We start from the raw sequence: 15237 nt of genomic DNA, 5'->3' as shown, positions 1-15237 counted from the left end.
GGGGTGGAGGGGCAGAAGGAGAGTCCCCGAGATAGAACAGCTGCTTCTGCTGGGCTGAGAGTATAGTTGGATAGGTTAACAATATTGCTAGGTGGGGTGAGGGAACCATTGCTGTGGCCCCTTGTAGCATGTAGTAGTTTAGAAAGTTTAGTGTCTTTTTTCTTTTGTAGAGAAGCAAAGTGTGCGTTGTAAATGGCTTGTCTAGTTTTAGTAAAATCCAGCCACGAGGAAGTTTGTGTGGAAGGTTGGTTCTTTATGAGAGTATCCATTTTTGAGAGCTCATTCTTAATCTTTCCCTGTTTGCTGTAGAGGATCTTGATCAGGTGATTCCGCAGTTTCTTTGAGAGCGTGAGGCACAAGCTGTCAGCATAGTCTGTGTGGTATGTAGATTGTAATGGATTTTTGACCTTCAGTCCTTTTGGAAAAGTCCTTTTGGAAAAGGACTGAAGGTCAAAAATCCATTACAATCTACATACCACACAGACTATGCTGACAGCTTGTGCCTCACGCTCTCAAAGAAACTGCGGAATCACCTGATCAAGATCCTCTACAGCAAACAGGGAAAGATTAAGAATGAGCTCTCAAAAATGGATACTCTCATAAAGAACCAACCTTCCACACAAACTTCCTCGTGGCTGGATTTTACTAAAACTAGACAAGCCATTTACAACGCACACTTTGCTTCTCTACAAAAGAAAAAAGACACTAAACTTTCTAAACTACTACATGCTACAAGGGGCCACAGCAATGGTTCCCTCACCCCACCTAGCAATATTGTTAACCTATCCAACTATACTCTCAGCCCAGCAGAAGCAGCTGTTCTATCTCGGGGACTCTCCTTCTGCCCCTCCACCCCCACGAACATGATACAGTTCTGTGGTGACCTAGAATCCTATTTTCGACGTCTCCGTCTCAAGGAATATTTCCAAAATACCTCTGAACAACATACTAATCCACAGAGGTCTCCCTGCCAACACTACAGAAAGAGGGATTCTAGATGGACTCCTCCTGAAGGTCGAAACAGCAGACTGGACTTCTACATAGAGTGCTTCCGCCGACGTGCACGGGCTGAAATTGTGGAAAAGCAGCATCACTTGCCCCATAACCTCAGCCATGCGGAACGCAATGCCATCCACAGCCTCAGAAACAACTCTGACATCATAATCAAAAAGGCTGACAAAGGAGGTGCTGTTGTCATCATGAATAGGTCGGAATATGAACAAGAGGCTGCTCGGCAGCTCTCCAACACGAGTTTCTACAAGCCATTACCCTATGATCCCACTGAGAGTTACCAAAAGCAACTACAGCATTTGCTCAAGAAACTTCCTGAAAAAGCACAAGATCAAATCCGCACAGACACACCCCTGGAACCCCGACCTGGGATATTCTATCTACTACCCAAGATCCATAAACCTGGAAATCCTGGGCGCCCCATCATCTCAGGCATTGGCACCCTGACAGCAGGATTGTCTGGCTATGTAGACTCCCTCCTCAGGCCCTACGCTACCAGCACTCCCAGCTACCTTCGAGACACCACTGACTTCCTGAGGAAACTTCAATCCATCGGTGATCTTCCTGATAACACCATCCTGGCTACTATGGATGTAGAAGCCCTCTACACCAACATTCCACACAAAGATGGACTACAAGCCGTCAAGAACACTATCCCCGATAATGTCACGGCTAACCTGGTGGCTGAACTTTGTGACTTTGTCCTTACCCATAACTATTTCACATTTGGGGACAATGTATACCTTCAGATCAGCGGCACTGCTATGGGTACCCGCATGGCCCCACAGTATGCCAACATTTTTATGGCTGATTTAGAACAACACTTCCTCAGCTCTCGTCCCCTAAAGCCCCTACTCTACTTGCGCTATATTGATGACATCTTCATCATCTGGACCCATGGAAAAGAAGCCCTTGAGGAATTCCACCATGATTTCAACAATTTCCATCCCACCACCAACCTCAGCCTGGTCCAGTCCACACAAGAGATCCACTTCCTGGACACTACAGTGCTAATAAACAATGGCCACATAAACACCACCCTATACCGTAAACCTACTGACCGCTATTCCTACCTGCATGCCTCCAGCTTTCACCCTGACCACACCACACGATCCATCGTCTACAGCCAAGCTCTGCGATACAACCGCATTTGCTCCAACCCCTCAGACAGAGACAAACACCTACAAGATCTCTGTCAAGCTTTCTTACAACTACAATACCCACCTGCAGAAGTAAAGAAACAGATTGATAGAGCCAGAAGAGTTCCCAGAAGTTACCTACTACAGGACAGGCCTAACAAAGAAAATAACAGAACGCCACTAGCCGTCACCTTCAGCCCCCAACTAAAACCCCTCCAACGCATTATTAAGGATCTACAACCTATCCTAAAGGATGACCCAACACTCTCACAAGTCTTGGGAGACAGGCCAGTCCTTGCCTACAGACAGCCCCGCAACCTGAAGCAAATACTCACCAACAACCACATACCACACAACAGAACCACTAACCCAGGAACTTATCCTTGCAACAAAGCCCGTTGCCAATTGTGCCCACATATCTATTCAGGGGACACCATCACAGGGCCTAATAACATCAGCCACACTATCAGAGGCTCGTTCACCTGCACATCCACCAATGTGATCTATGCCATCATGTGCCAGCAATGCCCCTCTGCCATGTACATTGGTCAAACTGGACAGTCTCTACGTAAAAGAATAAATGGACACAAATCAGATGTCAAGAATTATAACATTCATAAACCAGTCGGAGAACACTTCAATCTCTCTGGTCACGCAATCACAGACATGAAGGTCGCTATCTTAAAACAAAAAAACTTCAAATCCAGACTCCAGCGAGAAACTGCTGAATTGGAATTCATTTGCAAATTGGATACTATTAATTTAGGCTTAAATAGAGACTGGGAGTGGCTAAGTCATTATGCAAGGTAGCCTGTTTCCTCTTGTTTTTTCCTACCCCCCCCCCCCCAGATGTTCTGGTTTAACTTGGATTTAAACCTGGAGAATGGTCAGTTTAGATGAGCTATTACCAGCAGGAGAGTGAGTTTGTGTGTGTATGGGGGTGGGGGGGATGTGAGAAAACCTTGATCTATGCAGGAAATAGCCCGACTTGATTATGTAAAGAGTTGTCACTTTGGATGGGCTAGCACCAGCAGGAGAGTGAATTTGTGTGGGGGGGTGGAGGGTGAGAAAACCTGGATTTGTGCTGGAAATGGCCCACCTGTTGATCACTTTAGATAAGCTATTACCAGCAGGACAGTGGGGTGGGAGGAGGTATTGTTTCATGATTTCTGTGTGTATATAAAGTCTGCTGCAGTTTCCACGGTAAACATCTGATGAAGTGAGCTGTAGCTCACGAAAGCTCATGCTCAAATAAATTGGTTAGTCTCTAAGGTGCCACAAGTCCTCCTTTTCTTTTTGCGAATACAGACTAACACGGCTGTTCCTCTGAAACCTGTCAGTATATCTTAATGTATCCACAGAAAAATCTCATAGATTGATGCTCAACAAATATAGCCTCAAAAATGAATCTGACACTTCAATATCGAAGAAATCCTGTGTATTTGGGAGGGAGCGGAGGTAACCAACTGGATAGCACTGTTCTTGAGTGCAGGATTGATTGTAAACTTACTTTTAATATTGTGTTTTGAGATGAACCCTTACTCGCAGGTACCTTTTGCCAGTGAATTAGTTGTGGAGATGTTTATGTTGCTAAATTACTCCTCTGAAGATAATTGCAGTTTCCAATAATGTGATAACAGCACCATGCAATAAAAGAGTTGTTCTTAATTTAGGCTAGAACCATTTGTAAAGGGGTCTAAGTGAAGGTGGGGATATTATATTTAGGGGAAATACTTTAACATGTAAATTCCATTTTGAAAAGTCTTCTGTTTTGTTTTTTTTTTCTCCACGGTATACACTTCCTAAATTTTATAATCCCTTTTTGAGATGTTGAACCAACAGGGACAGTAATTGTGCCACCTTGATTTAGTGGGGTGGGGGTCAGAGATCCTTCAGGATTTATACATACTGTCATGGCCACAAACTACAAAAAAAAAAGGGGGATGGGAAGGGAACCCAAGTAAAAATGGATAACAGCACATCCTGCTTTGCTCATGGGAAAAGGCTTTTCTTCTCTCAGCCACTAATAAACTCTTCTCCCACGCTCCCCAATTAATGAATCATAATAGCCCTTCCCACTTCCTGATTAATAAATACTGGGCTGTTGCTCTTAAAGACACCATTTCCTGTTTTAAAATTGATAGGAATTTTTAATAATTTTTCACTTTATTTTTTGTGAATTTAGTGTTTTGTTTTATGCATTTTATCCCTGTGGGTGTGGGAAGGGTTGGGGTCCTGCCACTGTGAGGGATGCGGGATTGCCGAGCAAGCCCCCTGCGCTCATTCGGCAGAGGTGACTCTTGTCCTGAGGGTCTGGGCCAGGCTTCCTGCTCTGGGCATCACCTTCCACATGGGGTTGCAGCACCACTCCGGTTTGGGCCGGTTGCCCCTCTGCCATGACAGAGGGACAACTGGGCCAAATTTGAGTGAGTAATGCTGTGACCCTGTGTGCTAGGTCATGAAGCCTGGAGCGGGGAGCTATGCCCAACTTGCTGCAGCCAGCTGTGTGGGTGAGTTTTTCATTTTATTATTTTGTGTTTGCAAAATAACATGGTGTCATAAATATAAAGGGAAGGCTAACCACCTTTAAATCCCTCCTGGCCAGAGGAAAAACCCTTTCACCTGTAAAGGGTTAAGAAGCTAAAGATAACCTCGCTGGCACCTGACCAAAATGACCAATGAGGAGACAAGATACTTTCAAAGCTGGAGAGCGTGGGGGGGAACAAAGGGTTCTCTCTGTCTGTGTGTGTCTTTTGCCGGGACCAGAGCAGGAATGCAGGTCAGAACTCCTGTAAAGGGTTAATAAGCAGTCTAGTTGGATATGCGTTAGGTTCTGTTTTGTTTAAATGGCTGATAAAATAAGTTGTGCTGAATGGAATGTAGATTCCTGTTTTTATGCCTTTTTGTAACTTAAGGTTTAGCTTAGAGGGATTCTCTGTTTTGAATCTGATTACCCTGTAAGGTATTTACCATCCTGATTTTACAGAGGTGATTCTTTTACTTTTTCTTCAATTAAAATTTTTCTTTTAAGAACCTGATTGCTTTTTCCTTGTTCTTAAGATCCAAGGGTTTGGGTCTGTGTTCACCAATGCAAATTGGTGATGATTTTTATCAAGCCTTCCCCAGGAAAGGGGGTGTAGGGCGTGGGGGGATTTTGTGGGTAAAGATGTTTCCAAGCGGGCTCTTTCCCGGTTATATTTTGTTAGACGCTTGGTGGTGGCAGCAATAAAGTCCAGGGACAAAAGGTAAAATAGTTTGTACCTTGGGGAAGTTTTAACCTAAGCTGGTCAAAATAAGCTTAGGGGGTTTTTCATGCAGGTCCCCACATCTGTACCCTAGAGTTCAGAGTGGGGAAGAAACCTTGACACATGGGTTGCTAGTTACTGATAACCCAGAACCATATGATGTTGCATTCATATGGATCAGTGTGCTAACAAACAAAGCCCAGGAGGGGATACCAGTGGGGGTCAAGTTACAGATGACTGAGTCAAACCAGAGAACAGAGTGAGTTACTACTCAAGTATCTGCCCTAATGGAGGGAAAGTAAAATTGCGCTGTAATGGGGGGACTTCAGCTTGGGATACTGTAGTACAGTGGTCTCCTTCAGCATGCCCCACATGGCCTGAAGTGGTGCCCTGCCTCAGTTTCCCTCTCAACCTTTTTCATTCAGGGCCCTCTGGGGTTGGTGTGAGTATTCAGGTAGATTTCTTAGCCAGGTAATAACTCTATTAGTTGTTTTCCAGGAACCAGGAGTCTACAGCCCTTCGCCCCGGGTGGTGTACATTTCAGATCCCTGCTGTTAGTATAGTAGCGTATTACCCTCCTCTGGGAGCTGGGTACAACTAAAGTAGCCTCTTCCCCCTTGCCTCAGGAATCCACAGCTCTATCTCAGAGCATGTTTAGGAGAAAAATGCTTTTCCTCCTTGGATCAGGAATCCATTGCACTCCTGGATTGGGTTAGCTAATTAAACAGTTTCTCCTTTCTTTGACTGGGTTAGAGTTCATTCCTTGGATCAGGAGTTTATCTCTCTCTTTTTGGGGCCAGACTAAAGGACTGGGATCTCTCTCATCTGGGATCAGGAGTCCTCAGCCCTCCTTCCCTGTTCATCTCAGTTGGCTGAGAGAGACAGAAGCCCTGCTGCACCCTACACTGTAGGGCTGCTTGTCCCAGGCCCTTAAAGAGAGCCTGGATTTTCCCTACATGTTAATCCCCTTGGGATCGCTTCCTTTTTCTTGCTCTGTGTTTGGCCACTTCTAGGCTTCTTTTTTTTTTTTGTTCCGGCCTTCCTGAAACAGGGTTCTCTGGCCCTCTCTGTGCTTAAATGACCAGTATAGCCTGTAACAGAGGCATATGGTGGAGATCTCATGAAGTCAGCAGTAAAACATGAATTTCTAAAAATTATAGATGGTTGTCTAACACAAAAAGTATTGTACCCAACATCTCCAAAATAGAGTTGCCGCCTCATGATAGATAAGTGGAAGTTGGTGGGTACAGTGATCGTGACCTGATCACATTCAGTATGGGCAGATGACAGTCCCAATCAGTAACAGATAAACTTGGTACCTCAAAAAGGCTAATTTCCCAAAGATGAGGAAAATTATGAGAGAAATTGACTGGGAGGAAAAATTTAGATAGAAAAATGTGAATGAAAACTGGGTGTTTTTAAACAAGAGTTTATTAGATGGGCAAAATTCCACAATTTCACAAGAAAGAGTATAACTTTGGCAAAAATCCCATCTAGATTCAGTGGTGAAGTTAAGGCAGAAATTGGAAATAGCAATCCGTATAAATTAGAATTTATGAAGTGGAGAAGGTTAATAAGGGAAGCTAAAGACATTAAGGGACAAGCCATGCTTGGCAGAACTAAGGACAATAGAGAGGTGTTTAAGTATACTAGGACCAAAGAAATTCTGGCTATTGTATAGGTCCGTTACTAGATAGAGGGTAAAATTATTTGCAGAAAAAGAAGTAGTATTGATAAATATTTTTGTTCTGAATTTGGAAAGAAACAGGATGATATACTCATATTAATAAGGATGATATACTTTCCAGTCCAATAGTAATTTAGGAGGATGTTAGATAATATCTACTAGTGATAAACATTGTTAAATCACTAGGCCTGGATAACATGTACCCATTAGAGTACTAAAAGAGTTTGCTGAGATCATCTCTGGCCTGCTGATAATTTTTAATAAATCTTGTAATACTGTAGAAATTGAAGAAGACTGGAAGAGTGCTAATGTTATACCAGTATTAAGAAGGGGCAAGCAGGATGACCCAGGTAACTATAGGGTGGCTAGCCTGAGCTCAGCGTTGGGCAAAATAATGGAAAAACTGATCTGGGATTCAGCTGATAAAGAATCAAAGGATACGATTAATGGTAGTCCGCATGGTTTTATGGAATATAAGTCTGGTCAAAGAAACCTGATTTTATTCTTTGAGATGACCTTTATCAGTGAAACACACAACTGTCACACAACAGTATGATTAAAAATTTACTATATATAATATTAAAGCACATGTCAAATAGATTAAGAACTGGCTGACAGAGATAAAAATGTAATTGTCAAGGGGGAAATATCATTGAGTTGGGTTGCTTCTAGTGACGACCTGTAGGGATTGGTGGTAGGCACAACTTGGCATATTTTTCATAATGATGTAGGAATAAATGTGAAATCATTGCTGATAAAACTTGCATGTTAAAGACTAGAGTGATAAATAATGATGAGAGGGCAGTCATACAGAGCAATCTGGATTGCAGGGTAAACTATCCCATTCAAACAATGCTTTTTTATTGCAGCCAAATACAAAGTTATATATCTAGGAACAAGGAATGCAGGCCATACCTACAGAATGGGATATTGTATCCTGGAAAGCAGTGACTGAAAAAGATTTAGGGTTCATAGAGGACAAGCAACCGAATGTGAGCTCCCAGTGTTTGGCAAAAAGGGCTAATGGATAAATAATCAGGAGAGGTAATGACTAGGAATAGGGAGGTGATTTTACCTCTCTATAGCATTGGTGAGACAGATGTTGGAATCCTACCTACCGTTCTGCTTCCCACATTTTAAAAAGGATTTTGGAAAAGTGGAGATGATACAGAAATGGACCGTTCAGGGATCTTCCTGGGCACATCAGAAGAGAGGGCCATAGAGGGTGGTGCCCTTGGACACCGTGCAAATAATCAGACAATGGGAGTAGAGGAAAATGACCAGTTCTAGGGAGACTTACTGCATATTTTCTAGGACTGCGAACTCATGGCCAGCTGTGAATCTTCTCATGACATCAGAAGGTAGCCCCTAGTTCCCTCCGGACATACCCAGTGACACGCTGTGTTTTTGGGTCTGATAGAGCGTCCCTTACATCCTTCCAGAAATAGGTCTGGTGTCTTTGGGGCAGTGGTAGAATATTAAGATCTTCGGTAGCAAGCACTGCTGCCCGGTGGTGGCGGTGCCAAACTGATGCTGCTGGAGGAACTGCAATGCGGGGGGGCTGCTCCTGAACTGGGAAATCAGAACAAGAGCCTTTGGAGGCAAAATATAGGGTAACTTTAAAAAGTTAACCATTTGGGGAAAATATCAAAACAAAGCGATCTGATATTCAATCACTTTTTTTTAGAAAGTGGTAACACATCTGAAAGCTAAAAAGGCCATAATCTTATATTTTGTTACATATGGCAAAATAAAATTTCCAATAAATTCTCAGAATGTAGTGGGGATAACTTCTTGTTTAAGAAAGTGGAAGAAGTAACTAAGGAGACAGCCATTGCTATAGGCTTGAATCTGACTAGGAGGGAGGAATTGCGAATCTTAAGGTGGAAGGCAATCTGGCTAGAAGTAATTGTGGAACAATAGATTTTACAGACTTTAAAAAAGCAGACTTCAAAAAAAAAGGTGAAGTGTGTCCTTATTCTGCTGCGTGCACTCCTTCCTTTCCTTTGGAAGCAAGAACTCTATCATTTCATAATCACTTCTAACCAGATTGTCTTCCACCTTCAGATTCGCAACCAATTCCTCCCCGTTAGTCAGAATCCATTCTATAATGGCTGTCCAACTGCTTGAAAGACTTATTTAGAGTAATTATCAATGGCTTGCTGTCAAACTGGGTGTGCATATCTAGTGGGGTCCTACGGGGTCAGTCGTGGGTCGGGTACTATTTCATGTTTTCATGTTTGACTTGGATAACAGAATGGAGAGTGTGCTTATAAAGTTTGTTGATGACACCAAGCTGGGATGGCTTGCTAGTACTTTGGAGGACAGGATTAGAATTCAAAATGACCTTGACAAATTGAAGAATTGGTCTGAAATCAACAAGATGAAATTCAGTAAAGACAAGTGCAAAGTAGTATGCTTAGGAAAGAAGAAATAAAACGCAGAACTATGAAATGGGGAATATCTGTCTAGGTTGTACTGTTGGAAAGGATCAGGGAGTAAAAGTTGATCGCAAAGTGAATGAGTCATCAATGTGATGAAATGGCTAATATTCTGGGGTGTATTAACAGGAATGTTGTATGTAAGACACGGCACGTAATTGTCCCACTCTACTGTCATTGGTTGAGGCCCCAGCTGGAGTAGTGTGTCCAATTCTGGTCACCACACTTTAGGAAGGATGTGGATAAACTCGGAGAGTCCAGAGGAGAGCAACAAAAATGCTAAAAGGTATAGAAAACCTGACCTATGGGGAAAGATGGACCTAGGGATGTTTAGTCTTGAGAAGAGAAGACTGAGGGGGGACCTGATAAATTTTCAAGTATGTTAAGGGCTGTTCTACAGATGACAGTGATCAATTGTTCTCCATATATGCTGTAAGTAGAACACAACTTAATGGGCTTAATCTGCAGCAAAGGAGATTTAGATTAGGTATTCGGAAAATCTTTCTAACTATAATGGTAGGTTCTCTAGTAGGATTCCAAGGGAGGTTGTGGAACCCCATCATTGGAGGGTTTTAAGAACAGATTGGAAAAACATTTATCAGGGATGGCTTTCTTGGTCCTGCCTCAGCATAGGGGGCTGGGTTTGATCACCTGTCGAGGTCCCTTCCTTCCAGCCCTATGTTTTTATGATTCTATGACACTAGTTAATACTTCAGCATGATTTTTTGTAAGAAGATGGCGCAGCTAGAATATTTAAATCGTCAAACTTCCAGTTTTCAAGCTTATCAGCCTGCAATCAATCTTTACTCAGAATATATATCTAAACGTTAATTAAATTTAAGATGGTTATTATTTTCACCCTTAATTGTTGGCCATTACCAGTATTTGTGCTGAAAGCTATCTGAATTTTTAGCGTGGCCTCCAAATGAGTTCTTTGGGGAGGAAGCATGATTAGGACAGGGGATTTAGGAGTCAGGACTGCATTCTGTTCCCTGCTTTCTCTTACAATATAACCCTGAATACGTCACTTAGTTTCTCAGTACCTCAGTTTCCCCATGTGTAAACAGAGATCGTCTGAGGCTTAAAGTACTTGTAAAGCACTTCCAGATCTTTGGATGAAAAGCAGTTTATAATTACAAGTTATTCCCTTCCTTCCAGAAAGCCGGGAATGCACACTTATCTTGGAAGTTTTACTGTTTTTGTTGAATAATCTGAGGTCTATTTAAAATGTTACTGCTCTTTTTATTTGGTTTCATATATCATACATATATCATTGCTTGCTGTGAGCATTGGATTAGTTATCTGACAGGGAGAAGTATCTCTCATGACTCATCTGTGAGTGGAAGAAGCTACTGACGTGATTGTCTTGGGGCAGATTATAATCATTAAGGGCTTAATCTGAGGTTTTGTGTCCTTGCATCCTTTGGCTATTAGAGTTGAAAGCACTCAGCATTTCATAACGTTGTCCTAAAAGTTTGAGATCTGCTTAGGATTATCCTTGTAGTTGTGAAGGCAAATGAAGAGGTACAAACTCACAACATCTGTCTTTAACAGGAGACATGTTCAGATCCTCCATGTTGAAATAAATAATTGGGAGCTAAGGTTTTACACCAAACTTCTGGGTTTAGAGATGTCAGAAATGTTATTCTAAGTCAGGGATTCTCAAACTTCATTGCACCGTGACCCCCCCTTTTGACTACAAAAATTACTACATGACCCCAAGTGCGGGGAGCGCTAAAGCCTGAGCCTCACCACCTTGGGTAGAGCCCAAGCCCCAGCAAATCTAATGCCGGCCTTGGTGATCCCATAAAAACAGGTTTGCGACCCACTTTAGGGTCCTGACCCACATTTTGAGAACTGCTGTTCTAAGTGCCTTGACCCTTTCAAATCTTCCCACTACTTTTGTTGTAGAGATGCCTGGAATGTTAACCATGCATTTCCTCAGGTACTGGATTCTTAGCTTTTTGAAAGTCACTGAAGTGCCTTCTGTTAATGATGCTACTCTGTGTTGATCAGCTTCACACTCTGATACTCAGATTGCAGTTTCTTGGATTATTTACACCTATCTGATTCTGGCTTCTTGACTCATTTTTTCACTTATGACATTTTGTTTTTGCAATAAACAGAATTGGGTTTGGTTTACACAGTCCCTGGTTATTGAGATTAAGGATTTTCTGCTCCAGAAAACAATCATGATAGACCTGTGTCAACTAATGAAGTTCCGGAGCACTGTTCTGAGCCATTTGAAATGGACATGTAGTAATTCTAACTGGTGGGAGTGAATCACTAGAGCCTCTATTGGAATGTCTTCACTAGCAAAGTTAGAGCGGTGCCGCAGCAGTGATTTAATGTGGCTGTGTAGTCGCGGCAGCAGCGCTGGGAGAGAGCTCCCCCAGCACTATAAAAAAACCCCACTTCCACGAGGGGAGCAGCTCCCAGCACTGGGGCATTGTCTACGCTGCCACTTTACAGTGCTGAAACTTGCAGCGCTCAGGGGGATGTTTTTTCACACCCCTGAGCAAGAAAGTTGCAGCACTGTAAAGTGGCAGTGTAGACATGGCCTAACTCATCCACCCTTTGTGCAGACATTTACAGGGGTAGGTTGATTGTGTGTGGAATTTAAAGTCCTTCCAAAAGTATGGTGTCTGAGTTCCATCTAAATGAGTTATTCTGCCAATTTCTCTTCCTTTTCCTTCTTGCATATCTTGTTGAAAACTTCCTTATATGGTTCCTCTAAAACTCCTTTGTTTATGGAATAAACAAAGCACACTTGAATATCCTTGTTTGTGGAATAATCCACTCTAGAAGTTGTCACTATCAAGCATATTAAAGTTAGAGTGGTTAAAAAAAATACCACCGAACTTACCTTAGTGACTTCTAAAATGCTCTCTCTGATTAATATCTCTCTCATAATTTGGTGGAAGGAATATCTTTCCTAATCTGATTTAAATAGCAAATTATAAATTACCTTTGGTCATGTCATTAAGACTTAAGAAAGGATGGGGTTATTTTAAAAAAAAAAAAAGCGTTCTTAACTCTGTGCATTTTACATTAGCCCATAATTGTATTTGTCATGTACCATTGTATATGTAAATTGTAATGTAACATGTAAAATTTTTTTCTAGTTGCTTTAAAACGAAGTTTAACAAGTTATGATTAGTTTCTAGAAAGCAAACATCTTACTTTAAATGGGCATTTGAATTATAGATGGGCATTGGGACTTTTTGTGTTACTGTTCAATATTAACTATTTTTAAATTCTTTACAGATGGAGATCTTATAACAATTTTTGATAGCTCAGATCTTTCCTTCGCAATTCAGTGCAGTAGGATACTTAAACTGACATTGTTTGGTAAGTACAGATGTTTTGGGGATCTTCTTTATTTCTTTTAATTCAGGCAATAGGCTCTCTGTATGCTGGTGACATTTCCTTCCATGAAGGCTGTTTATAATTAAAAGGATGCCATACATTTAAAAATTACCTTGCTGCCTGAAATAGCTTTCCCTGTTGTTATAAGAGACATCTAAGCTTACAGAAACTACAGATTAGAAGGAGAAATATTTTTGCAGCTTTATTTAATTCATTTGGGAGAGCATTGTGTTTAGGGAATTTCATTGTTTTCCCCATACAGCCATTCACTTTCCTTGGTTTGTGTGGGTCTTCTAGACAGCAATGTAGGAGAGAAGCATTAGAAACAATAAAATGTGGTTATAAAACTACAAAAAGGGGGCTTCAGACAGGTATAAATCAGAAGGTTCTTAGCTCATTTTCTTGTTTAAAAAACTGAATAGATTTCAAGTTGACTGTGTCCTTTTAAGGAGCTGTTTTTCAGCCAATGGCCACTGTTCAAGCAACTAGTAGGCTTGATATATAGTACTCATACAGCAATTAGCATCCTCTGTCAAGAGACGTAATGAGTCCTTGAGCACTACTGTGGCACTGGCTTTGTGCATTCTGTCCTTTTGTTAATTTTATTGTGGAGCAGAAAGAGGGGAAATGTTTTCCATTTTGATTTGTGATAATTGTATTGTACCATGCACACACACTCGGGAAGTACAGTGGGAAATGAATTGAGCACAGAGGGCAGCCACTCTGGTGCTGGCAGTGCATATAGACCTTCTCTCTGCTTCCACTGTTAATAGGCCTTCTCTAGCGATGCCTCAGGCTTAAATTAAGAGGAAAAACTGTGGGACTGCAAGCATATGAAAAGAGTTTGAATCCAGAGGGTATATCGACACAGGGATAAAAGACCTGTGGGACAGCCATGGCTGGCCTGGATTGGCTGACTCGAGCTCATGGAGTTTGGGTTCGGACTGGAGCCTGAGCTCTGGGACCCTTCACCCTCACAGAGTTTTAGGGCTTGGGCTTCAGCCCGAGTCTGAACGTGTATGCAGCAATTGTTCAGCCTCAGAACGTGAGCCCAAGTCAGCTGACCACGGCTTTTTTATCCGTGTGTAGACATACACTAAGTGGACAGAAAAACATGAGAGAGTTGTGGTGGAAAATTTTTTTGTTCAAAAAGTACATTTTAAAGATTGTTTAAGCAAACCATTTCTTACATGTAGGTTCTTATCACAGCCTTTTTTGCACAGACATTAGAATATGTTAGTTTGTATTTTGTAAACTGTTCCTGACTCTCTTAAGGGACACTGTCAACTTAAACATGACTAAACATTTTTTTACCTGCTGTTTACAATTAACACTTAAATTGCTGCAACTGAAAGATCAGAAAAAATTTGATAACTGAAAAAGAATGAATTCTTGGTTGACCTAAGCATATTGCAGGCTGGTGCATGCAAACTTCTCCATGCAGCTCTGGTAATATGCAATAAGGTGCCAAATTGGGTTGTGGTAAATGTGCATTTTGGACCCGTGTGAGATTATAGTCTGTTTTCACTCCTGATCTACAATGACTGTACAAAGAAAAGGAGTACTTGTGGCACCTCAGAGACTAACAAATTTGTTAGTCTCTGAGGTGCCACAAGTACTCCTTTTCTTTTTGCGAATACAGACTAACATGGCTGCTACTCTGAAAAATGACTGTACAAATACCTACAGTGCCTACAATACACTTGATTTTTAAACTCCCTCCACAAAAGAGAGAGAGAGATGTTCTTCTTTATGCTTGACATCTAGGAATACTACTGTGTAAGAAAGTTGTTTAACTTGTGCCTGCACAAATGTTACTATGTTCCCTCAGAGTTCATTTCTTTAATTACTATTTTATAGTTAATGGGCAGCCAAGACCTCTAGAATCCAATCAGGTGAAATATCTCCGTCGAGAGCTGATAGAACTTCGCAACAAAGTGAATTGCTTGTTGGATTGTTTGGAACCACCTGCTGAACCAGGGCTTTCCACCAGCCTGCCTGAAAATGGTAGGTCAGGCATTTCTACTGTTAAAGAATTGTCTGAGTTAAACTGTGTGCTTTTACATCCAGCAAAAAAGGGAGTCTTGCCTACTAATTCTCTCAGTCTGCAGACTGCTCCTCAGTTGCTGATTTAGAAACTTAAATTGCTAGTGCCCTTCAGATAACTTACTTACTGTGCTTGTCTTAAAGTCTTTCAACTAGTAGGGGTATTGTACCAAGTTAAGAAACGTTGACTGACTTTAACTGGTTACTTTGAAGATAATCAAGTATTATCTTTCAGAGTACTCTTAAATATTATTTAGATCATTTAAACTCCCCTGTGAGCTAGGTAAGTAGTAATATGC

The 15237-nt window shown here is 41.6% G+C and overlaps 1 protein-coding gene across 8 annotated transcripts in view; it reads left to right on the top strand.

Moving 5' to 3' along the window:
• The window catches only part of TFG (trafficking from ER to golgi regulator), a 39546-nt gene that overhangs the window by 9632 nt on the left and 14677 nt on the right, over positions 1 to 15237 (top strand). For all 8 annotated transcript variants that reach the window (XM_073307436.1, XM_073307494.1, XM_073307474.1 and 5 more), the window contains exons 4-5: positions 12791 to 12874; positions 14753 to 14899. In XM_073307436.1, the coding sequence (XP_073163537.1) occupies positions 12791 to 12874; positions 14753 to 14899 (231 nt within the window). The remainder of the gene's footprint in view (positions 1 to 12790; positions 12875 to 14752; positions 14900 to 15237) is intronic.

This window comes from Lepidochelys kempii, chromosome 1, assembly GCF_965140265.1.
Source record: "Lepidochelys kempii isolate rLepKem1 chromosome 1, rLepKem1.hap2, whole genome shotgun sequence".
NCBI classification, from domain to species: Eukaryota; Metazoa; Chordata; order Testudines; family Cheloniidae; genus Lepidochelys; species Lepidochelys kempii.
This window is presented reverse-complemented; position numbering and strand designations above follow the sequence as displayed.